Below are 26,149 nucleotides of genomic sequence, written 5' to 3'. Positions count from 1 at the left end.
GCAGCACATTATGAGTGGATCATCTATTCATCTCCTGGAACCGCAAAGTCACGTGAAAAGCCGACCGACTTCCCTATTTAGAGCCTTAATGTTCATGAGTTAAGAGTTAGACTTCAGTTACAACATCTCAGTGTCCAAACAAACAGGTGGGGTGTATAGTTACATGTTATAGTAGACTGTATGAGAGGACAGATGCATGTCTAGCCAAAGTGAAGTCAATATTATATCGCTATTGTCCTTATTTAGGGACTGAGCGATAGTCTACTTATACAGCAATGTGCTTAGGATGATGTTACTTCCATGTTCATAACATCACAATGTTCCTATATATTCCCAGTGTATCTAGTCCACAGTGTATCAGTACAGGCCGGCTTTCTCATTGGCAACTTCCTGATCTCATACTCCAGGATATTGCTCTTGTGGTTACCTATAGAGCCTTCCCATGAGTCTATATAGGGATCAAAAGAGATTCAATGTTTGCAAACCGTCATCCCAATACAGTATATAGCTACTATACTATGATGTAATTTCTTAGAGTCCTTGGTCCACACATCTCCACCAGGCGGAGTGTACTTTATCCAGAGCCCCTTGCTTTCAAACCCAAGCCCCGCCTCTCCAGCAAGCGCACCCACCTTGTCCACCAGCAGCACAGTGCGCCAGGCAGCGAGAGCACAGGCGTGGGGGCTCACCGGGGAGAGGGCACGACACACCGGCAGCAGCGGCGGTACTTCTCCCAGAAAAGACGGTCGGTTCTCGGTGAGGGAGAACCCGTTTGAGACCTGAGAGGGCTCGAGGGGTCCTGTTCATTTTGTCAGCCGTGGAAAGGAAACTCTTTCACGGCCAAATTTAGGAGTACCCGGCGTTGGGGAGGAGGGGGGAAAGATGCAGTTCCAGTCCGACTCGGTGCGCCGCACAGTCCGCCTCCGAGGCTGGTGATGCCCGGCGTGCGGGGATCACCGCCCAACAGCAGCAGCAGCAGCAGCAGCAGGAGGAGGAGGGGGTCAGGACAACAGGGCGTCGGGGGGCCGGTGGTGATGATGGTAAGGTCGGGATCATGGCAAACGGAACCGGTACTATTATGTTAAAATGCGTCGTGGTTGGAGACGGTGCAGTGGGGAAAACGTGTCTTCTGATGAGCTATGCCAATGACGCCTTTCCAGAGGAGTATGTGCCCACAGTCTTTGATCATTATGCAGGTAGGCATACAGTTCTTCTGTTCTGTCTATCATGAGCGTCTAATAATAACATCACGACACGCTGAACTGCTGCTTTCCTGTGTCTGATCATGATTTCTCAGATTAAGATCTAATGAGAGTGAATAAAATGCTGCCTGAGTGAATTCCCTGTTTCCTCTGACACTCTTTCTCCAACTGCATTGGCTTGCATCTGTTGCTATAATCAAAACCACTTGTTTGCCTTCTCCATAGCAGAGAGGGGTTGGGGACTCTGATCCCCTCCCTCCCTCCCTTGCTGCTCCCCCTCCCCTACCCTCACCCTCTCCCCTTCCTCCTCTCAACTGCTCTTTGTCATTTTCTTGCAGTGAGTGTCAACGTCGGTGGAAAGCAGTACTTGTTGGGACTGTACGACACAGCTGGCCAGGTATGGTTTATTTTTTACCTCTGGCTTGGTGCCAAGCATGTCAAGGACACACACTCGCATACTCCCTCTCACTTGATCTCTATCTCGGTCTCCCCCTTGTACTCCTGGGACCAATAACTATCCGACGATGCCTCCAACACGCCCACAGGCTTCATATTCAGGCCAGACACTAAGCTGCAACAGGTGATGGCTTTCGCACATGGTTTTACTGCCAGAGTGTGGTGTGCCATGGACAGTGATGGTAGTGAAGGGGTTTCAATAGTTCTATTATGTGGAGAACAGGGCTCCTATGTCCAGTAGTGATGTCACAGGTTTGTTAATAGGGCTGCCTAATGCCTGGGCTTTTTCTTTACAATGTGCCATTCAGTGGGGAAGAGTTAAAACTGTACAGAAAATACTAAACGCACTGGCCTACACACACACACACACAATAATGTTTCCACTCAGCAGAATAGACAGTGTCAACACACAAAGACAGAGGAAGCCATGTGAACACACACGGCAGACACAGACAGAGTCATTTCGGGTGTCAGCAGACAATATGGCAGAAGCCCTGAGTTTCTTTGCCACCAGGACCTCCAGACTAAAGTTTTAGGGCTAGAGCAGAAATGTTTAGTCAAGTAATCGATTAGTCAACCCGCCAATCAATTTTTGGAATCGATAAGCTTTTGAAAAATGTTGATTAGAGATTAAAGGGACAGTTCATCCAAAAAAGAAACTTCAGTCATTATCTACTCACCTCCATGCCGATGGACAGTCGAGTGAACTTTCGTAGTCCACAAAATATTTCTGGAGCTTAACGGCAAAACAGCGTAGCAGCATCCTCTGAACAACTGACATATATGGGACAAAACAAGTGATGAAAAACATAAAATGGCTTCCTAAACCTTCTACGGCGTCTCCCACACTGATTTGAAAAATGTCATCAACACCCTTTTTAAAGCTGAAATCTTCACTGTAGCCGCAAAGCTACAAGTGTTAGCTAACGAGCTCGACCACGCATCAAGCGTGTAGATAAAGTTTTTTCAATGACTTTGATATCTTGGGGCTTCCAGAGGCCGGACAAGCTGTAAAGAGCCTTTTTATGCTGTTTTTCGGTTGTTTTTGGACAGTTTTAAAACAAGTGCCCATCCACTTCAGCTGTTTAGTAGAATGCTATTTTGCTTCGAAGCTCCAGACGTGTTTTGTGGATTACAAAACTTCACCTGCCTTTCCATCGGCATAGGGGTGTATAGATAATGAGTGGATTTTCCTTTTTGGGTGAATTGTTTCTTTAATTGACAATACAAATAATCGTTATTGTAACTGTAGATTGGAGGGGTAGTACTTTTGGTATTTTAATGTTGAGCGCACATTACACAGTACACATTTTTGACCGCTCGAAGCAATGTTTTGACGAGTGGACCGTGATTTGTTTGTATTGTGCATCAGCTCGGCTTCTGGGCTGTTCTGCTGATCGACGGTTGGCAGCGGTGCACAGTACTGGCAGCCATACATACACACTGCGCTTAGGTGAAAAGCACTGAATATAAACACAGGTTTGTTTGTTTACAAGAAACTCCCCAGAGCACCTTTAAGTGTTTGGACTCTGAGCTGAGCCAACAGCGGTGCACCCATTCTCTGCCTCCGGACCTTTAACCTCCTGTCTTCCCAGCAACCTAAAACTGTACACATGTCAAATGTTGAATAGTTAACGCTTTCCTCTGGGCCCAATTTAACCTTGTGAAGTCACAATGAGTCAGAGTCTGAAATGCGATATGCTCATCGGAAAGACAAAAACACTGAAAGGTCAGCTGGGGGATATTCAGCCGTGTCTCAGTTCTCTTCATTCATGAATGCTAAATGCACACAAGTCCAGGAATAGCAAATCACAGCCGCCTTCCCTCGTACTTCCCAGCCAGCAGCTACCTGTGGCTGCGTTATATTTTCTCCTCGAGAAGGCAGATGGTAAAAGTGTTACTACTTGGTAGTAAAAAGAGGAACACAACCTTATTGTCTATTCTGGCGTGTTTGATAGGATGTGTATGTGTGTGTGTGTGTCAGAGGAGGGTTTGTTTTTAGCTGATTCAGAGCGTCTCTGAAATGGAGAAGTTCTCCCAGATGTCTGCCGTGGGTTGCTGCCGGCCACCGAGAGTAGAGTTACTGCTCTTCAGAACGCGCCCACCGCCCCCGACTCCGCTGACCTCTTTATGTGGAGCACAAGGCCAGCTGGTAATGTTTATAGCTTCAGCATCTGATCAAAGACCCGGCGCCCCGAAGAGAGAGGGAACGAGAGAGTGAAAGGAAGACAGAAAGAGGAAGAAGGAGAGACAGATGGGAGGGGGGGCAAATAGTGAGGAAGGGGGGAGGAATTGCTCAGAAAGTGGATAAAGTCACTCCTCTCAGTTTCATTTTCTTTGCCCTTTTCTCTGACTCACTCTTTAATTTAAAACTTCGTCATCTCCACCTCTGGCCTGTGCTACACATGTTCGATTAGATTCAAGATCCCTGTGATATTTATATTCCCGCCGTGGCTGGCTCCCACAATGCTTCCCTGTCTACGAGGGTATCCGAGGCATTGAGGATACAAGCCGCTGTCGTGCCCTCATCGGATGTGACTCCATGCTGTCACGTCGGTGTGACATGTCAGTGCCTCATAATCACGGCTCAGCACTGAGCTCTGTCTGCTGTTGATACCGCTTCCCTGCCTGCTATTGTCTGCGCGCTGCCACGCCGCTCCCCCAGTTGCGGCCTATTGAATTATTCCATATGGAAGGTCCGCGAAGTCTGTTTTGCTGAATGTGACGAGGAGAACAGAGGGGAAAGTCTTTACTTATTCATTCAATCTCCTGCTGCTGCTTCTGCACTCAAGGAAATCTAGCATCCCTGCCTGAGGAGGAGCAGGAGGAAACAGGAAGTGGACGCTAAGTGCTGCGTTACCCATGGAAACGCTTTAGGGAGAGGAACTCGGGTGCTGGGACCCTGTGGGATCCGTGTCCTGCTGCCCTATTAACCCCCATTTTGTTGTTAGACTATTCATTTGCCCAGCCCGTCAGATGCTCTTACAGTCAACTGCACATCCTGTAATCACTTTTACCACCTCACTTCACCCATTATGACCCCTGCTGTCCTCACTGTTTGGTACAGTCTGATGAGTCCTTTTTGACTCAGCAAGCCCAAAGTGGCCCAGTGACCCACAGACGTCCCAGCAGGAGCGGGAGGGTGGCAGGTGGGGATGGGGCTGACGGGTGGAGGGGGGAGACTGGAAACGATTTAACGCAGCTGGGAGCCTGTCACCACTCAGCAGGAATACTATAGACACGCCTCCGCTCACACTTTCAACTTATTCACTTAGAGTATCCATACTGTTGGGTAAAGGGTAACTCCACCAGCTTAACACATTCAAGTGTGTTTACATGTCTTGGTGAGTACTACCGCATAATGAATAAAGTAGTATGAAGCCTTTTGTGGCTCCAGAGGAAGCTGCATGTAATCTGATAAACTGCCTCCGGTGATGTCACTCGGGTGCTAAGTTGCATTGTGGGTATTGTACGTGGCAGTTTTTGAAAAGTAAGAAGAACGTGGGGAATAAAAAAGGCGATATCTCTGGTACTGCTGTATCGATTTTGATAATTTGCTTTTAAACTGTCCGTAATGGAGTCCAACAGTGTCATAAACCTACATTACCTATAATACAACGACGCCACAACACAAGCTTAAGATAATTTCACGTTTTTCTTCTTGTAAACAAACAGTTAGTTTCTCCATCTGTAAATACTGTCCAACTTCATTGCCCTGTGCTGCTGAGCCCTGAGTGCATTGGTTCCTAGTGAACCGAAAACAAACATTACTCAAACAGGAGTAAAAGGGCATCTGTTGGGGACTACTTCCAGTTGCTGTTTCATACACATTTGCTCCTCTAATGAGTATTTCTGGACCCAGGATGGTGTATGTGCAGTTGAGTAAAAATAAACTAGTGTGTGTTCATGATGGTAATGAAGAGGCATGTCGGCCAGTCCAAGGTGTGGCTCATTGATGTGCTTTTAATAGTTTGTAGACAACAGTGGAGCTCTATACAGAATACATGTAATACTTGTTTGTCAGATCAATTCATTGCCAGTTGAGCTGCCAGCTGAAGCTGAAATAACCTCTAGGGACATCGTAAGGGACTTGACAGCTCCTCTAGAGCCACAGAAGACATTATACAGCTGTTTTCACAGGCTGAGTAGTACTAACCATAGACAGTGATCAAACCATTTATTACTAAAAGTGGAATTCACCTTTCGTATTTCTCAATACATAAAATACAACTAATCATTTATCATTTTAACACCACAAATTTATTGACATTTTAGGAAAAAGAGGATGTGTATAAAAAGAGATTCCTCTTACGAATGTTTTAATTCATGTTGTACCCTGCACAGTTTACGTGGCCCTGCCATTAACTGCCATTGAATGCAACATTAAACTGTCTGATTTTTTAATGGAGTCTGGCAGGATGTTCTCCCCGTACAGACATGAATGGACAGAGTGCATCAGCGCTCGAGCTATGATTAACAATCATTAATCATCATTAAAGGACCAGTAAAAGAGAAACGTGCATAAATAGCTTTTTGATTCCGGGGGTTAAATCCCGCTCTGCAAAATGAGCAGATTTGCAGATCACAGAACTTTGTGAATAGAAGCGTCTATGTCTGGGCTTGTGTTCCCACCCGGCGGCCATGTTAGAGCAGGCATCTCTGACTCTGTTGACACAGCCAGTTTATAGAGCCCCCAAGGAGGTGATAGGAGTAGAAAAGCAGAAAGAGAAGAGCGAGCAGCAGAAGATGGGGGTGGGGGGGTGGATGAGGAATGACTCACTGATATCACAGCACTCATATGTCACTGAGTCGACAGAGCAGAGTCACACGGCGAAGCTCACGGGCCAATGAAGACGTCGAGTCTTGCCCTGATGGGAATGTATGGACATGTATGGAGAGAAGCTGGTGTTAATAGATCACACACTCGAAGCCTGTCTTCCTTCCCTCCCTTTCCACTGATCATAATATTTACTGTACACTCCTGACTACCTCGGAAAGACTGTTATGCAACGTCTCATGTACTCATGAACTGTTGAACCGAACTAATAAAACTGTATGACATACTTCTGCTGGAAACTTTCATCCGAAGCACCTTAACAGCATCATGAGTGTAAACAATTCTGCACCGAGTGCTGATCAAACTTAAGATGGAGTTACGTGGGAGTGTACACTCCGTCTGTGTCTGGCTTTACACACTGCGAGAGGCTAGCGGGCATACTGTCTTTGGTAATGTGTCAGGGGTGTACTGAGGAAACAGTGTGAGAGGCAGCGATGGGTCTCAGAGAAGCTCAGGGCCTGTTTACAGTAAACTGCTGAGTGGCTTACACTGTGTTCCTTTATGTCTGTGGCTCACCGGGGGATCGCAGGATTCACTTGTGCAAGTAAAGGTCACGCGCACAGGGAGACACATAAACACACAGTGTGTACTTGATCCCATGTGACAGATATAGTGGATCTATGGGGGCCGAGGAAAGCACAGAATGTGAATACATAAGCAATATGTGCAGTAACATGTTCTTCCAAAGAAAGTAATATGAGCCAGATAATGTTATTATCAGATCGGAGTCAGCTCTGTGTTATTAAAGTAAGTACCAACAATATACATTTGTTGATGGTTACAGATTTTGCTACACTGTTCATACTCACCACCGTTTAGTATTTCTGGTTTTATCAAACCATTATGGGGAAAAAAACCTGTAATTAGCCTAAAATAAACAGTACTTTACAGTTATTTTATCTAAAAAAACTTATGTTAAGCTTCATTCTGGAAACACTAGTTTGACCAAAAAATATATAACTATGGAGTATAGTTTTTTTTTTTACTTAAAATTTTCAACTAGACAGAAAAAGAGCCTACAGCCATCCAGTATCTTCAGTATCTGTGAGGCTATAGGCCTAGGCACGGTGGTGTTTGAAGCTAAATGCTATTGTCAGCATGCTAAAATGCTCACAAGAACAATGCTAACATGCTGATGTGTATGAAAAAAGTAAAAGGTAAGAATGTTTGCCATGTTCACTGACTTAGCAGTAGTGTGTTAGCATGCTAACATTAGTTAAAGGGTTGCCACGTAACAATTTGTTGCAATTTACACGCATTAATCACCTTTTTGTTGCCCATATGTGAGCGGGAACGGGAAAAATGAGACCTTCCCCGTCTCTCGGTTTCCTATACAAGCCTGTGGATGTTTCGTTCAGTTCTGTTTCTCAGTGACTCTCTCCATGAACATAAACCACTAGCTTCCAGCCCAACACAGAAGTTCAACAGAGCCCCTTTAAGTAGCACTAAATACAAAGTACAGCTGAGGCTGATGGCAATGTCATTAGTTTTGCAGGACTTTGGTCATAAACCAAAGTACTGGACACAATGAGGGCGCCAGAGGAAAAGCTAAGGGATGACTAAAGTTGTTGTAAGTCATCCTGAGGGGAACATGAATGTCTAGGTACCGAATTTGTGTAGAATTGTGCAGAATAGCTACATAAGCAGGTCTGTTTTTGCCCATTGCTTTGAGATTAATGCTGACAAGTCATGGTACTCTTACACCGATGTAAAAATGAGGTAAAAATCCACATTTCCACAAAGAAGTTCTGCTCACCGATTTGCAGCAGTACCCATAATGTAACAATTATCCATTTCAGTTTTTATATTTTTCAAACGATGCAGCTGAGAATCTGTCACGTCTCGTAGTGTTAGTGAAGCATGCTTATCATTTTGTCTCAGCTTGCGTGGAGCGCCAGATGGTTTGCATTCATAGCTGATTTATCACATCAGCAAAGTGTCAGGTAAGCTGTCAGTCACAGCTAAGTTACTTAAAAAGACTGTGATTGTCAAAACAGTCAATCATCCCGTGCGACAGTCACCGGCCCTGTGAGAAGCTCAAAACAGCCACTAAAAATGATTTGAATTTCCTGCACGGGGCAGGTCTGTGAAAACCTGTGAAATACTCGACTCATTTGGCAGTCAGAGAATGAACAAGTCATAATTTTCTGATTTATATCCATTCGACCCACTCCAGTGAAAGTGCAGTTGAGTCATCCACAATACGAGCACGGGCGTGACGATTTGTATGCTGTTTTCATCATCTGCTCCAATCTAATATAAAGTCAGTACATCTCAGATTCATTACACAGGCAACAAAGATGACACACTTGCCTCGCTGATCTACTGCTGTTTGGAGAATCCTCTGACATTCACCTCATTTGCATAACCATTTCCCTTGATGCATTTGTTGGAGAGGGGTAGCAGTGTGATTGTATCGGACTGTGCCGTGCGTGTTTGGCAGAGAATGAGACTTGCTGAAGGCATCAGAATGAAAAACTGTCGTGCCAGCGCTCGGTTGTCCCAGTGCGACTGTCCCTGGCACAGTGGGACGCTGCATCCAACAAGCTTTGATTTCAGCGATGTGGACAATAGATTTCCCGAAAAAGTGAGTGGGATTGATTCACTGGGTCCAAGTTGGTCTGGTTGAGTCATATCTAATTACTGGAGATCCATTGATCGCCTGTGTCTTTAAGCTCGCAGCAGAAAACCATGCCGATGTGTGCCATCAGAAGAAGTGAGATTAGTCATGAATATTCATATGTGTGCAAGTCGGACACTCTGTCAAAAGGGTTTATCTTGGGAGGGGACAAGAGAGCGCTTGATCTGGCGCACAAAGGACAGTCTTGCGTCTGTGAATTAGCCATTTACACCACACAAATATGTGAGATGGCAGTGTGTCTGGTGTTCAGTGTCTTGTGGCGATGCCTTGAGCTCAGCTCGCGTCGAAGGACAGCAAATGTAAAATGATCCTTAATTGTCTCTGTCAGAAAGGGAGGGCAAAAAAAGAACAACTCTCATCTGAAGGTCATCTTCACATTTCTTCCTCTTTAAAACTCTTGATACTCAACATCTTTTGTATAAAACAGCCAAGTAGCGAGCCGAGCACCATGTAAAGTTAGCTCTCCCAGATTCAGTGAGGAGTACAACTCTGTCTGCATTAGCTCATTTTTTACACGCTTTAATAATTCATGACTTTAATTTCTCAGATGTTAAGAAAGGGAAATTAATCATGTCTGCTCCTTGGTCCCTTTATCCCGCGCCATGCTGACCTCTTATCCTCCCCTGACCCCGAACGTTAACCGATACTGTCCCGTCTTCTTCCAGGAGGACTACGACCGCCTCAGGCCGTTGTCCTACCCTATGACCGATGTCTTCCTCATCTGCTTCTCGGTGGTAAACCCTGCCAGTTTCCAGAATGTGCGTGAAGAATGGGTGCCGGAGCTGCAGGAGTATGCACCCAGTGTCCCATACCTGCTCATTGGCACCCAGGTAAGTGCTCTAACCCACTGGTCACACCACAGGTCTTCTCGCTCAGCTCCAAATTCCTGCTTATACTTAATAATAGTAACTGTTACATCTGTGCCTCTGCTGTTGTTCGCCATTTGCAACATGTTGATATAACATGAAAATGCACAGTTTGAGCCTGCATTTGGATCCAGATGGTTAAAGAACAGGTTCAACTAAAAATATTTAGTATATTTTTTTAAAAAGTAACATCTGTCTGAATGCTCCATGCTCTCTTTAAGGCCCCCCTTTTCGAAAAGCCTCTGTTGATGTTTTTCAAACCACAGCCGTGTTGGGGGCATAGCTGAAGGCGGCGTCTGTACAGTTGTGACATCACAAACTTACAGAAGTGCTGATGTCATTTGATGGAGGCAGCATAATCACAGATACTGAGGCTCAGATGCCCAGACGTGCGCTCAAGCATTGTCAATATCCTGCAAAAGCCATACACAAAACAAATCTTCAGAATAAGGCAGCTTAGCAAAGCTGACTCACCCAATGCTGAGGTTCGCTGAGTTCATCATACAGGTCATGATGAATCACTTAAAGAATCCAATGAAACGGCACCAGCTTTTGATCCTGCGAGACAAAACTGACATTGATTCCCACATCTGTCTTATAATACAATATACATTGGAGAGCACAGAGAAGATGAGTGTTGCGAGAGAGATGAGATTTCTGGAGCATACAGTATGTTCCTGCACCAGAAACTGTGTTCTTTAATCCCAAAACTCAAGACGGAGAGCAACATTGTGAACTAGGAGGGAGCCACAACTGTCACATCTAAAAGCACTGTGTACCACCACTGATTCAAGGTGGCAATAGATAGGCCCAGTGGACAGTAAACGGCAATGAAAAAGCTAAACAACTGTCCCATTCCTGGGATTTAGTTTGGTTTTATACTGTCATCGAAAAAACCCAACAAGAAAATAAGAAAACTGAAACAAAAGCCTAAGAAAAAAATTTAGGACCTGGTCTTAAAAATCAGCCTGGTGAAAGTAATTTTGGTCATTAACATTAACTGATTTTTTGGCTACTAAGGATGGATCCCTACAATATTGCTGCATATGGATATCGAGGTATTCGGTCAAAAATACCATATTTGATTCTGTCGCCTGCCCTAGTATTTATGCGTTTTAGGATATTTCAAAATATTGAGATAAATATCCTGTATCGCAATATCGCCTAAACATTTCACAATACTACTTTAAGGCCACATCACCCAGCCCTGTTAGCATCTTACAAGTTATTTTGGCTAGTGTGTAAGCAAACGGTTATCTATTTACACATACAGCAGAAATGGAGAAACATCGGCAGTCATTTGCAGTCGTGTTTCATGTCAACTGTCTATTTGGTTCTGCTTTGGCTTCAGCTACGTTCACCAGCTGGAGGCTTACTGTGTCTGTCTGTTGTTGCGTGTTGCCCAAGTAACATATAGATGGTTCAGCAGATTCTTTCAGTGAAACCAGCTGCCGGCTGCGGTTGGAAACAAGGTTGATAAGAGCGGTGAGACTGAACCACAATGGTAAAGTTCTGAGCCATGAAACCAAGAGCTGACAGATGCTAAAATGTTTCGCAGAGCCGATTGGTACGACGGAGTCTAGTGATAATAGCCTGGGAGCCTTGAACCTCAGCGTTTGCAAAAAAGAGTTGATTTATTCAAACAAAAAATTTGGATCATCCAGGAAAAACGAATCTTGGGACTTGCAGCCCCTCCCTGCACTAAAGTTCATCCATGAATCAGAAAATCTTAACCCAGCAATTAGCTTACGCAACGGATTGCAAAAGCTCAGCCAATGTCTCGTTATCTTCAATAGAGGCATCACTAAACTCATCTGGATGTTAAGAGATGACACTAATCCTGAGTATTAGCTTATTTCTTAAGCCTTAAAACCCTCTGCCAATACCACATGCGCTGTCTTGTGGGTGATTTTTGGTCTGTGTTCCCTGGCAACCAAATGCCAGTGCAGCCAGGGCCCAGCGGTGATGAGGAGGATGGAGTGGGTGTCTGATTTATCTCGTGTCAGCTGATGTTTGCTGCCCTTTTATCAGTTCCTGTCATAACTCACTGGCTGCTCGTCGGCTGGATGCTGATACGTACGCACGAGCTTCATAACAGTGAGCCACGCAGCTACAAATCACACCAATCAGGAGAAGGGTTAATGAAGGTTGCTCCCAGAGAGATTGTGCAGGTGGATGCATTTATCGTAATTGGTTATTACCGAGCTGGGGATGAGTTGTGTGTGTGCCGAGCATTGCAATGAATATATGAAGAGTGAGGAACCTTGTGGCTGGCTGTGAAATCGCTTTGCACAAGAGCAGGAAGTGTGGGCCAACGGGGCCTTGTTTCAAAATGAGAAAACAGTTATATGCACTTGAGCTCTCGTAGCTATGTTTAGAAGCACGGAGATACTGTATGTGTAGTAACGCCTGACTTGATGTTGACAAATCAGACAAGTCGATAAGAAACTTTTAACAACCATTAATATTAATATCCCTACTATAACGGTACTATTAATGTTGATTTAGCTGAGGAAGTGTCCCTTATCTCTTTCAGATTGACCTTCGTGATGACCCCAAGACTATTGCCAAACTGAATGACATGAAGGAGAAGCCCATCGCCACTGAGCAGGGACAGAAACTAGCAAAGGAGGTTTGTATGTTTGTTCTATGTGCACAAGTGAAGTGATACGGTGAAAGAGAGTTCACTTTCCCTGTTGTAGAAGTTAGCTGTCAGGTCCAGTTAGATTCCTGTGTGTTGATCTGACCCAGGAATGTCTCTGTAGGAATTTAATTTCTTCAGTGAAACGCCTGGATTCAGACCTCTGTACATTCTTTGCCTCGAAATGAATCCAGGAATACATTCTGGGTCAGCGTGAATGTCCAGAGGAGTTCAAGGGTGTAGGAAGTAGATACCAAATGTGGTCTTGTGATTAATCGCTCCTGTCAGGCAGAAACCGAGAATAAAAGTCAAATTGGTCAAAAAATCCAATCTTGGCTCATTTGAAAGTTGACGTCCATGCATTTTTGGCAACATAAGGTAGAATTTAAATAGCACGTGGGAGTCATGAAGTTTTCTGAGGCCACAAGGGAGCATGATGATAATTTCAAGATTTTTGAAAATCATTTAAATTACAGCTACTTCCTCCACTGTCAGCAGTATTTTACCTCGGACATTATTACGTATAACTCTGTTATTGTTGCAGATGACCTGTCTTCCAAGTCGTGATTAGACAAACTGCATCTGGTTGCTGCATTTCATCTTAAAAAATATATAATGCTATCGTGGACACATTTTCGTTTTCAAGATTACATTATCATTCCCCAATAGTCAAGTCCCACATGGGCTTGCATAGAATGAATGCACGAATTAAACAATTTTAAATGAATGGTGTCGTACTTTGTTGCTGAGAGTCAGATGAAAATCTATAAAAAATATCTGCGAACAAGCAGTTAGCTCAACTTAGCACAAAGGCTGAAGCACCTGCAAAGCTCATGATTGAACGCATTATAATTTATTTGTTTAATCTATACCAAAACCAAAGTGTAAAATAGTTTCAGACTAATTCTCGCTCAGGAAGTCATTGCTCCCGGCCCCGTTTCCAGTCTTATGCTAAGCTAAGCTAAACTACCGCTGTCGGTAGCTCAAAGTCACATTTTCCCCCAAATTTTAATCTATTTTTTTGAATGCTCTCAAGTCGGGCTCATATATTTATTATTCGTGCAGTGGAAATATCTGAAATAATAGAACAGTGACACATTTTCATTTCGGTTTATGTCAGTACAAATGGAGTGAGAACATTTGACATGTCCAGCCACCATCTTTGTTTGGATTAGGAAACATAATTACAATTTCAGAAACAGGTTAATGTAATTTATCTTGCATCAGATGTTATGATGATGAGGATGGCGTGTATCTATATTGATCTATATTCAATGTATGACTTTCTGTTTTTTTAATCAAGATGATGAGAAAAGTCTTTGAGGATTCAGAATGGCATTAAGTGTTAGCAGACCTTGATGCTTGGCTCTGTGACTTGAATGTAAGGAGAATATATGACAGACACAACTGGGGCTGGAATGTGACATTACTGGGTTAGAGACATGAGGGAGGCGAAAGATATAATATTGTTGAGTCTAGATATTCATGTTGGAGGACGTTGTATTAAAGATGGTTTGTATTCCCCTGTTAAAGAAAAAAAATGTTATCAATGAGGGCGTCCAGGCTATGATGGTGATCGGTCTAATCAACTAAAACTACAACCAATTAGATCCTATTCCTACAGAGACAGTGGAGCTGGTCCACACAGAAAGTCAATTCCTACACAGAGCAGCAGCCATGAAGATATTTTTAGCTAAAGACCATGTCATTCAGATGTACAGAAAGCGTCCGTCATGGAGATGTTCATTATGGCTTCGTAGCTATGACATGACAGTTATGGTTATGACAGGCAGTTAGTTTAGACATGAGATCGCCATGTAAAATTGTCAACACGTTTGACATCACATGACCTTATCATGTAAAATGAGGTGCATGTCTGACGGGGCTACAGGCTGTAGGCATCGTTGAGCAGCCTCACAAGCGGTTAAGTCGAGTACAACATGTTAACAACGGCACATTTTTCTGTGGTTGAAACGGCTCGGTAAAAACAATGACCGCCCCTGTATTAGCTCTGCTCACTGCTCACCATTATCAGCTAAAGTTACCCCATAATATCGGCCACAGCCAAAGCAAATAATATATTATTACACTGCTGTCCATATACAGTCATGGCATTAGGTTACAGACACACTCAGAAGCTGGCAGTTGTGCTGCCTGAGCCTGAGCTTCTTTTGTTGCATTTCCTCGGTGGTGGAGAAGAAGAGTGCTGTATGCTGTGAATCTGATGTCACAGTGTCATCTCAACAAGCTTTGTACATATCTTTTCAAGTCATTTTGAGTGTTAACAAGGGGTTACAGACTATTTCTTGGCAGGGACGCATGTATCGTTTTTCCAGCAAACTTTAAATACCCCTCCGTATGAGGAAAGCCTTGACGGCAGCGCTCCCATGGAAACCGTGCTCACGTGGGTCATCTGAAATAAAATGGCTACAGTCGCTTCAATTAGCCAGGTAGTGTTGGTAAGACAGCAATTGGTGACATCTTGAGGTAGTGTAGGCTCATGGGAGTTGTTGTCTTCATTGTTAAACAACCACCATTGCTGATGAAATGACATGGCGTAATGTATTACAGTTTTCTCCACCGACTTTCTCACTTTCTGACGTATCATCTGATGTTTCCTGCATTTTCCTGAAAGTTATAGCGACACCGTTGATTAAAATAACAGACTACATCATCTGATGGTCCCTCCTTTCTTTTCTTCTCGTCAGATTGGTGCATGTTGCTATGTGGAATGTTCAGCTTTGACCCAGAAGGGCCTGAAGACGGTGTTCGACGAGGCCATCATCGCAATCTTGGCTCCCAAGAAAAAGAAAGGCGCTCTGAAGAGAAGACTCGGACCCCGCTGCATCAACTGCTGTCTGATCACGTGATACATAAACCCGCAGATCATTCAGCAACCAACCATAAACCAAACCTGGACTGAAGGCAAAAGACAAGAAGAGAGGACTGAAAAGGACAAAACAAGAGCTACTTTTAAGCTGCAGGGCTCTTGAAAGGCCATAACTCTCTCCTGCTGTCCAACACGAGTTGAGGATCAGTTTACTACCAAAGGAGCACAAAACCCAAGTCAGTCACTTCTTCAAAAGACTTTTTGCCTCGAAAGTACCTTCTTTTATAACCATTTTTAATCATGTTTCCTGTACAAAATTGTTGTAAGCTGTCATACAGAAAAAAAATGACATTACAGTTTTCAGAGAAATGATACATTTTAAAGAATTCATAATACTTCTATGGTTTAGAGCGCTTGATTATTGATTTGTGAATCTCTCAATGTAAGAGCAGATGCCCAAATCAGGAGAGAGAGCCTGCAGCTGATAAATAATGAGAGGCTGACTTACACTGTGACAGTGGCCAGGATACAGTTTTTTAATTTAAAAACCTGTGCTACAGAGACTCTGTTGGCCCACCAAGTCTGTCTACAATTATTTGTCAGTTGAGGATCTGCTGTGAGAAGTGAAATGCTGTTCATTCAACACATTTTGGACCTGGGACTGTATAATTTTAAAGTTTTAGAGTCTTGTTTTTGCCTTATGAAAACCCCATTATTTTATAGTGTGGCATGCCAAAACATACTGTAAGTTAGGACTGGGGTGGAGGTCTTCATCAGGAACTGAAGAGGTCTATTATCCATTTAAAAAATATATATTATCCAGAGTTTATCATTCTATATCTCTAAAAGAGAGATGATCTAGTCTGCGCAAAAATATTATTTTGTCAACTGATAGCTTACTTTTTCCTTTTGATTTTGTTATCCTGCAATAATGTGTTATCCTTTTATCGCCTTTAAGGTTTAGAAGAGAGAAGAAGAGGGATCTCATTTTAGAAATGAATCTCTGATTCATATCCTACATCCAAAGAATCATATGCACACTTTCATCAAATTCAGGTGGCTAAGGTGACCCAATACTGTATAACGTACTGTCTAATGCACAACATGAAGCACACACAGCGCCACTTCATTTCCCAGCACAACAAAGCACATTCCTCTGCTTTTAAACGCTGTCCCTCTCCCAGAAAAGGCTGATTAAAGCACAGAAGACGCACACTGTCCCATCAGGCACAAGTATGAGCATAGCACACCATTTTCCCGAGCACAATCATAGTGAGTGGCTGTCATTTGCACCAGCTGTTCATGAGTTCAAACTTGGCTGCAGCACCATTACGCTCGTTCTCTTGTTGAGATTAATAAACAGCTACACATCTGCCAGACGTGGCTGTTGTAGCTATACCGCTCACAAAAACAATGTTAGCTAAGATAGCAAAGCTATTACGCTAATAAAGTATGTTTAATAGTTTTGCAAACAAAAAGCACACAAGATATGAATTACAAAATGTTAATGCTAATAGTGAACTGGCCAGCTAAATAACATTGTTTTTTAACAACTGAGAGACGGAGAAGGTCTCATCTTCCACGTCACGTAACAATCCGCTCACATACGGCCAATAATAACATGATTAATACATGTTAAATGCTACAAATTGTTACAAAGAGCCTGTTTAATATATCTAAAATTTATTTTTGGCAGTAATTTTACAGCCCGTCATGCTAGATTGACGTTGTACGGATGTTTCTGAGCATCTGATTTACTCTAAAGTCTTCAGACTGCTGGCTAGTTGGTGCAACCTGCTTTAGTTAGTCCCTCCTTTGCAACTAGTAGTCTCTAAGAACTTGGAAAAGACTTTATGCACAAACCAAGCGATGGATTTATGAATAGCTGGTGCAACCAAGTATGAACAAGTCAACCCTTGAATACAGTTTAAAGCTATAAAAATATAATTACCCTATTCGATGTGATGAGGTCTTCACCAGACAGCTGTGAAGGGTTATATAATGTATGGAAACAGCATTATAGTTTGATCTCAAACAATGTACCGATCCTGTTAGCAACAATGTCAAAACAGGTTATCCCATAAGAATTCACTGATCCAAGTAACAAAGTCACCTTCTGCAACACTTCAAACAGAAATTGAGATAACATGTGAAGTTTACCAGTATTTAGAGAATAGTTTAAATACTTATGAGCCACCAAAACAACTGTATGCAACAAAGGTTCGAAGCCTACATGTCTGTAATACTGTGGGTAGTAACTTGAGATTGTGACTAAACTTTTCTTGCAAGCCAAACATCCAATATCTTTTTGTTTTTATGCATTTGTTATTGGTTATTTTAAATATATTAATCAAAGGTGCCAACTCTTGCTAAATGACTACAGTTCATTTTCTGTCCAGAGTCAGATATGATGATTGATTAAAGCTTTAATGTAAATGGTGCTCCTCCTCTCTGTCCCAGCCTGCGTTGTATAAAGTGTGTTTGTTTTTGAGCAGCAGGGTGAGCGGCCTTCTCTCTCAGACAGTTTTGCTTGCTTACGTTGTGTGAAGGTCCACCCTCAGGATCCAGGACCTAAGTGCCGCAGCCACCAATGCATTCTCCCATTGATGCTCCTCTCTTCTCAATAAATGTGTTTACTGTGTTAATAAGCCGGCTTGGAGGGTTTAACTTGGGGAGATGTGCTTTGAAACGCATTTGTGAAATTAACTTTTGCCGCGTTTATTCCTGGAACAAAGGGCATTCATGTGCATTATGGGTCAGACGTCACCGGGCTGGCTAGATAATCAGGTCAACAGAATCAAACTGTGAGGCATGTTTGAATGAATACACACAAATCCTCTGTGTTCATGTATGTATGCTTCGTTTAGAAAGTTTCCTTTTTCTTTCTAACCTCTTAAGTTGGCAACATTTCATGATTTTACTCTTCATGCCGTGACTCAGTCTGTTTAATGATGAGTTGTGTTGAACTCTGAAGCATGAGCGCCACTTGCTGACCACTTTTTTGCACAGAGTATCTGTCACTCCACTTCACATGTGTGTAATTTCCCATCTGAGAGGTTCCTCAACCTCCTGATACTCACTGTTGTTTTGGGGGATTGTTCTGCCCTTGTTTAAAAGTTTAAAGGTGCAATATGTAAGAATTTACCACAGCAGATCACCAGAGTAACCGCTGACTGCTGCTAACTATAGCTGCTGCTGGCTATTTAGTTCAGTTGTTCAGCTGCCATGCAGCTAGTAGTCCAGACTGAGTGAAGTGTTTGTCTTTGGACCATAAAGGGCCAGGGCTAGCTGGTTAGCATGCTAAACCTGCTTTGCGACACATTAAATCGATGCCATAATATCCAAAAAGCTAGTTCTTCACAATCTGTTGTTAATTTGAGTTAATTTGTCAAAGTTTTCAACCAAAATTCTTACATTCTACATATTGCACCTTTAATGAAGCATCTCCAAAATGTAAATTAAGAGCCATTACGTCTTGGTGAGTTACAACTCCATACTGGACAAACTAACATACATTTGGGAGCGCAAAACCAATTTACCACCTGGCCTACAACTGGAAAGGATAAGCAGAAAACAGAGTAAAAGCACAATTCAAGGTAGCAATTGTAGTTTTATTGACTTGTACATTCTGACTGTACTGTAAATAAATATCTAGGGTGAAATACAGTCTGATCTGAACAAACCTGGCAAGACACAGTATCAAATAGCATGAGATCAAAAGCTCTCATTTCCTCATAGTCAGAGAAAAAAACTCCTCCCGGGTCTTGGGATCTTTCTGGTACAGTCCAAGCATGGTACTTGTTACAGTCTTGGCGTTCATCTTGTTCACACCTCTCATCACCATGCACATGTGACTGAAATTCAAAGAGACAGTTTAACTTAGCAGGAAAGGTCAAAAGCACATGAGTTACACGAGACTATATCCTCCCCTGTTCAGAAGATTTGTGTCTACATTTTCCAGGGTCATCCTTGTAATAACTTGATAATTTGATGTATATAGTATCACAAAAACAGTAAAACCACCTCACATATTGTGGATTAAAGCAGATGCATAAGACAAAGAGTTAAAACTCACACAGCTTCAATCACCACTGCCACTCCAGCAGGCTCCAACGCCTCCTCGATGGCTGTTGCTATCTGTTTGGTTAGACGCTCTTGAACTGTGGAGGAAAAACAACACACTGACTGTAACACAGGAAAAAAGACAGGAAGGATCGAGGAAATGAAAGACTGGAATCAGACATATTTTACCTTGAAGCCTCCTGCTGAATATCTCAACAATTCTGTAGAGACAGTAGAAAAAAGTGATGTGTTTTTTTGCTTTGTTCTGGGTGTCTGTATGTGTCAGTCTATTGTTAACACTTACCTCGCAAGCTTGCTCAAACCGACCACTTTCTTGTTTGGAAGGTATGCTATGTGAGCCTGACACAATGGAACAAAAGACACAATGAGAATGAGGAGAATCAGAAGAATAATGAGTCTCTCAGGACCCTGAGTAGCTCTGTATTTAAATTACCTTGCCAAAGAAGGGCACCAGGTGATGCTCGCAAAGAGAGAACAAATCGATGTCCTTGACAACCACCACCTCTTCATGGTTTTCATCAAAGATGGCATCGTTCAAGATATCTGTGGAGGTGAAATGCCAGTTATGTATACTTTCTTAATCAAAGGTGGCAAATGTGACAAGGCTTAAGACTGAAGTGTTTCTTACATTTAACGAGTCTTGCGTAAATGTGCTTTTTCAGAATCCTCAACTCACTTTTACAGAAATAATTGCTGATAATAATTAAAGATTCATAGCAATGAGGCATAAAGTATTTGCCACTATTGCACGTGTCATGCAACATGTCAATTCTCCATCTGTACTCACCGTGGACCGTCTCCTTGTAGCCTTTTGTGAGGAACTGCATGGCTTTGGCTGCGCGTAACGGTGTGCGTAAAAGGCCCTCACGCTCGGTGTTCTCTCCGAGCTCGCTCAGTATGGTGCAGTACGCTTTCTCTATGCAAACCAGCTCGGTCGAATCTGCACCTTTCTTTGAGTCTTTCTCCTCTCTGCATGAATCTTTAGACTCTGTGCACTTGCTCAACTTGGTCACCGCGGGCGCTTTTCCGTTCATCGCTGAGGCGCAGTGAAACTCCATCCTTGCTCTTCGGTTGCTTTCGATGATAGACGCTGCAGGACAGACTGTGGTGAGCTGTTCGATCAGTTGTCCCGACGAGGATAAATCCCATGTTTTAAAGGCTGAGGAGAAGCGCTTCAGGCGATGCTGTAACTCACCGCGTAAGCACGAGTTTTCAGGAGTAAATGATGATTCCCGTTTTCCCAGTTCCTAGAAGCAGGCGACTGTAGGGGGAGGAGAAGTTTCAGCTGGATAAAATCTGAAAATGGTGTAATCATTTCAGATTTGTCCGGTTCTTTATCTACCTGCATCTATAGGGGAGAGTGACAGAGGGGGTAGACAGGTGTTTGGTGTATGTTACAGTGCGTCATTTTCCTCTGGACATCACTGATGAAGACTACATTAGACTGCATGAAAGTTGTATTTGTTTAACAGCCTGTAACACTGTAGCTGACCTCTTCAATGTGACGGGAGACTATCATAGTCTAACTATTGATCTAGGATTATAGCAATAACCCTACAATCTCCTAAATGAGGCACCTGATCAACATGCAGCAGATGAATTTCAAAGGAACCCACAGCTGATAACACTCATCATGGACTGATCTTGTGACATCAGTGTAAATAATTTAGGGTCCCATGAGCCGAGCTAAAGAGGTCAGCCTGGGTAGTGAAGTCATAGTAAATGGTGCGCAACATTCATGTTTCACGGATTAATTTGAATGGACACCAACATACCAGGTCAAAGCAGCCAAAGCAACTGCAGTCGACAAAACTTAGGAGATAATGAGAGAGTTGTTGAGTTATGAGAAACTTTACTATTGTGAGGGATTGTTTTGGTTTCATCACTTGTTATAAAAATATATGCAAATAAATTGGGACAATCATGAAAAGACATAAAGATCACAAATTATCCCCAGAATGTATTGACGCTGTCATTATGGTATGTTGTTTGCATGGTGATCAGACAAACTGTAAACTCGTGAGAGATGCAGGGATAAAAATGGATTATTAAATTAAACTGCTCTGGGAGTCTTTCATTCAGCTTTTTCCTCCAGGCTGTTGTCATGTGCTTTGCTCCAGTGACTTCCCTCTGACCCTTAACCTAAAGTCATGATCTGTCCTCGCCCTGACGTTGATCTCCTGTCACGGCCATGGAGCTCTGCAGTTCTTCGGCTTCCTATCTCGTCAGTTTAGTTCATTTTAGATTTCACAACACTATAATGTCCTTACACTTAGTAAATTCTCTCTTCCTTGGTCAGCTTCCATGATCTCCCACCTTGCTCTGTTTTTGCCAATTTTACAAACACTTTCTTCACGTCTAGTTTCTCACAATCTGTGTTGATGTTTTTGCAAAATGCTTCTCTTTTTTTAAAATGTTACTGTCTCCTCACTGATGACAATACTCCAGGGTTTGCGTTACAAAAACACTGCAACAGTACCACTTACATAAGTATTTAAAGGGTATGTAATTATATATGTAATGTATTAATCACTTTTTGACTGGCCATATGTGAGTGGATCGTATCATGACATGAAAAGTGAGACCTTGCTCGTCTCTCTCTCCACCGAGCCCCTTTAAGGACAATCTTGATTTTTATTTTCCATCACACTATGTAGAGACAAAGGTTGATTTTGTGATTATTGTGTCATCAGCAACAAATAAATTATAATATATCTTGGATGCTTGGAAATACACTATTGATGAGTTATAAAACCACGTGTGTGGCTCATATTAAAGGTGAAGCAGACACATCTGGAGAAAGACAGTTAATTGTTGAATCCGATCCAATGTCGTCACATACCGATGCTTTGGGTTGGCATTTAGACTGAACCACCGGGCTCTTTCTTCAGAATTTTCTACTTCAAGAAAGTCTTAATTTCACTGAAGATTATTTCAGTTAAACCTCAAATCGATGACTGGATAAAGCAGGAGTCCTAAACGCCACCTGTAACTTTTGTAGTGTATTGATGGTGTTCGAACTTAAGTGCTGCAGCAAAACAGGCATGTGTGCATTTAAAGCTGGGATGCTGGATGAAATTATACCTGATTCGCAAATATCAACAAAACTTTTGAGACACTCACCACGGATCAGTAACTTCACCATTTGGATGTTGATGCATTTTTATTTCCACCCTGCGGCCACAAGATGGCAACCTCGCCTTTGCCACTACATGAACAACTCCTTGATACTGTCCAGTGTCGAGTCATAAAAAACATACAAAACAGAACTAAGTTTGTTAAAAGATTTATTATTCACAAGTCTGTGCGCATTTATTCAAGTCAGTGTCTTTCTTTACATGTAATCTGATTATAAGATAGTACTTTCTGTACAACTACCGATATTATAGGCATGAAACTCACTTTTGTCCTTAATTTATTTAACTCATTTTTTTTGAAGACATCATCGTACTAATAAAATTAGCTACAGTTACAATACAAAAGCTGCTCCCAGATTACAAAGGTTGGACGTAGACATTATTTTTCATAGCCAGGACAAAAAAAGGGCAAATTGAAAGGACCACGGTCATCTAATTCAAAATGAGGTCAGATCTAAAAGCAAAAGGAAATAAAATAACAAGAATTAAAATAGTTCTTTCAACATCTGACATGATTAAATAATCCATTTTAACCACTCAGTTATTTTATACCCTCAGTTTAACTGGACTGGAAAGAGATGTGGGACCAAACATCAAACTGTAGTCCAACATAATTTACTAAAGATGTTTGATCACTTCTTCTGACATAAACAACCAGGTCACCAAAACAATCACTGTATTCTATAAGTAATATCATAATAATAATAATAATAATAATAATAATGGCAAACTTTATTTATATAGCACCTTTAAAAACAGTTTAGTTAGTTTAGTGCTTTGACAATCAATAAAAAGCAGGAAACTCATGAAGATAATATTACCAAATAAGCACTCAACAGTCAGGCTAAACACAGGTAGGTCCAGTCTAAGGTGAGTTAAAACAAGAAGGCAGAACACAAAATGTAAAAACACAAAAAATTAAAATTAGCTTTTACAAGTAAAAGGAATAAAAGTGATTTAAAAAAAAAGGCAAAATCACAGAAAAGGAAGTAAGAAGCAGAAAGAAAAGAAAAAAGATAAAAATAAAAGTAGATAATTTTAGAAAAGTGAATGCAAAAACATAAATAGATAAAATAATTAAACAATAAAGGACGATTAGATCACGACATCACATCCAAGGAATTAGGAACAGATAAAAAGATTATGAGCAGTAAAAGTAATAAGGGACAATAAATAGATAATAAGAAGAAAATGAAAGCAAGACAGGACAGTGGGAAGAAAGGATATGACAAGGTAGGAATTAAAAGTCGTCTAAGAGCAGCAAAAGGAATGAAAGATGGCAAGATGAAAATTCAGTTAAAAAAAGATGACCTCACATAAAAGCTGATTTTAAGGAGTGATTTCAGAGAGGTCACTGATTCCTCGAGCCTTTTCTCCTCAGAACAATCACTGTACTGTAAGTGTACTTCTGAGTGCTTCATTTAAATAATTATTTGAAATATGACTTGAACATAGCACAAAAACAATCTGGTAACACTTTATAATATAATACAGCCATAATTTTCCTGACATTTACTGTGTAATTCCTCTGAGTTTTCCACTTAATTTTGTTGTATAAATCTGGTTTCCTATGGGATGTTTTAAGGAAATAGTTTGTCTCTCCTTTCCTGTGACATATCCCACAGGTACCCAGTACTTATAAAGGTAATGACAGTGTAATTTGTGTCTTCATTCCTCAAAAATTCCCGATTGTCAATCCCTTGTTCCAGTGTACCAGCAGGAAATGGTAAGGTGCTGATTCATACGATCAAATTACGCAACAAGTTCAGGGGAACTTCGCGGTACATGTCGGGAACACACACTATAAATCACAGGCTGTAGTATGTAGTGTTACCCGCAACCCTCTTGTACTTTTCTTACACTCGTTACAAAGAAATACAATTCTGACATCAAGCGTCTGCACCTATCTATCCATTTCATATCACGACTGATCTACATCCAAATCTATTCCTGTACTGAATGAGCGCCCGCGCCCAAACATTATCTGTCAGCACTGATGATTTGTTTTAGTTTATTTGGATGTCAGGCGAGCAGCTTGCTGCAGTGAATTAAGTTCACCGTACCCTTTTAAAATATTCATTGTCTGTGGTTGGCACCTCACCTGAAACTTTCAAAATGAGCCTGGTAGAATAAACTGCACCACCTGCCGCTTCACTCATTAACAAATAGTGAACGCAGGTAGTCCCATTGTGTAAAAAGTCCTTCTTTTTGGATTGAGACACATTTCTCAGTTGTAGTTGATCTGATGTGACACTTTGCTTTTGACCGTTCTCTTTCAGATCCAAGTGAATCACAGTTGGATCACACATTATCATATCCTCTTTGTGAATTGCTTGCAGATGACACAGCACAGACCCGGTAGGAGAGGTCCATGTTGACTAAAATAGTGTGAATCACTCCTGGCACAAGAATCAGTGCTAATGCAATTCTCCTTCATTTCCTTTCATAAGCACAAATTAGATCAGCATCTCGGAGATGTAAAAGCTAATGTGTTCGGACTGCTGGTGATTTCCCCTGAACTCAGCCTCGGCTCCGGCTTAACTACTACATTACTCACACCACTTCCACTTCCCATTACGCCTCGTGTCATGTGCTCATGAATGATCCGACTCCAGGAGATGACCTCATGTGTGGGTGCGAGTGACTATGAATGCTCCTTTGAGACGTTTGGATTGTTTTAAGATTTATCCTTGGTACGAGCTATGACACATATTCACTGGTCTGGTCTGCGTACATCTCGTTCTCCGGCCACTCGTGGATGGATTATGTGTTTGACCTTATTTCATTTAGAGGGACACTAGTTTTTACGTGCTGTTATCACAAATAAATGCATTTGATTACTTTTTCACTTTGTATATGGATTGAAAACTTTATTCTGTTGTCTAAAAAGTTGACTGACGTTGCCAGGAAGGTTTACAGGTGTAATCATGGTCAGATGCCAGGGGGCCTGGGATAAAGAGTAGCCACAGGGTCCCACCTAACCCCTCTTTTCTCTCATGGTCTAACTATTATTCTATTCGGAAATCATACCTGACTCCAGGTTTGTTATGTGGTGACAAATATGAACCTGAAGGCCTCATTAACCTCATCTAAAAGCCCTTATAATGTCTGTTAACGTTGGTAGACCAACAGCAAGCCTGGAGCTATCAGAGGCCTCAGACTTTTGAAGCCCCAGAGCAGTTGGTAATAGATGATGGGTGTATTTAGTGGCAGTAATGTGATTATATTAATTATTCTTACACATTATAAACATTTGAGCCTGTGAATAATGACGTAATTGTGGGATTAAGCTGCTCCTCTTTGTTCTGGGGTTTCCCCTCCTCACTCCTCCTGCTGGTCTCCTTACCTGGATGACATCAGTGAGTCAGTGGTCCGGCCTGGCCGTGACACCAACCAGCATCCCTTCACCTCTCCACGTTTCCAAGTAAGCTGCCAGTGGAGCTCATCATCCTCCTC

The 26,149-nt window shown here is 42.1% G+C and overlaps 2 protein-coding genes across 2 annotated transcripts; one reads left to right on the top strand and one right to left on the bottom strand.

The window, feature by feature from the left end:
• Positions 1-654: 654 nt before the first annotated feature.
• LOC311270384 (rho-related GTP-binding protein RhoQ) lies at positions 655-18,121 on the top strand. Its single transcript, XM_084375221.1, has 5 exons — positions 655-1,196; positions 1,541-1,599; positions 9,802-9,966; positions 12,539-12,634; positions 15,352-18,121. Exons 1-5 carry the CDS (start codon positions 1,055-1,057, stop codon positions 15,511-15,513), a joined length of 624 nt encoding a protein of 207 aa, XP_084231347.1. The 5' UTR covers positions 655-1,054; the 3' UTR covers positions 15,514-18,121.
• Positions 17,512-21,519, bottom strand: LOC311270383 (GTP cyclohydrolase 1-like). The gene is made up of 6 exons (XM_084375220.1): positions 20,344-21,519; positions 19,990-20,099; positions 19,840-19,895; positions 19,725-19,756; positions 19,549-19,633; positions 17,512-19,327 (listed from the first exon to the last, which is right to left on the bottom strand). Exons 1-6 carry the CDS (start codon positions 20,612-20,614, stop codon positions 19,198-19,200), a joined length of 684 nt encoding a protein of 227 aa, XP_084231346.1. The 5' UTR covers positions 20,615-21,519; the 3' UTR covers positions 17,512-19,197.
• Positions 21,520-26,149: the final 4,630 nt, after the last annotated feature.

The sequence above is a fragment of the Pagrus pagrus genome, assembly GCF_965226575.1.
Source record: "Pagrus pagrus genome assembly, chromosome: 15".
NCBI classification, from domain to species: Eukaryota; Metazoa; Chordata; class Actinopteri; order Spariformes; family Sparidae; genus Pagrus; species Pagrus pagrus.
The sequence above is the reverse complement of the archived record's forward strand: the minus strand, read 5'-3'. Positions and strand labels throughout refer to the sequence as shown.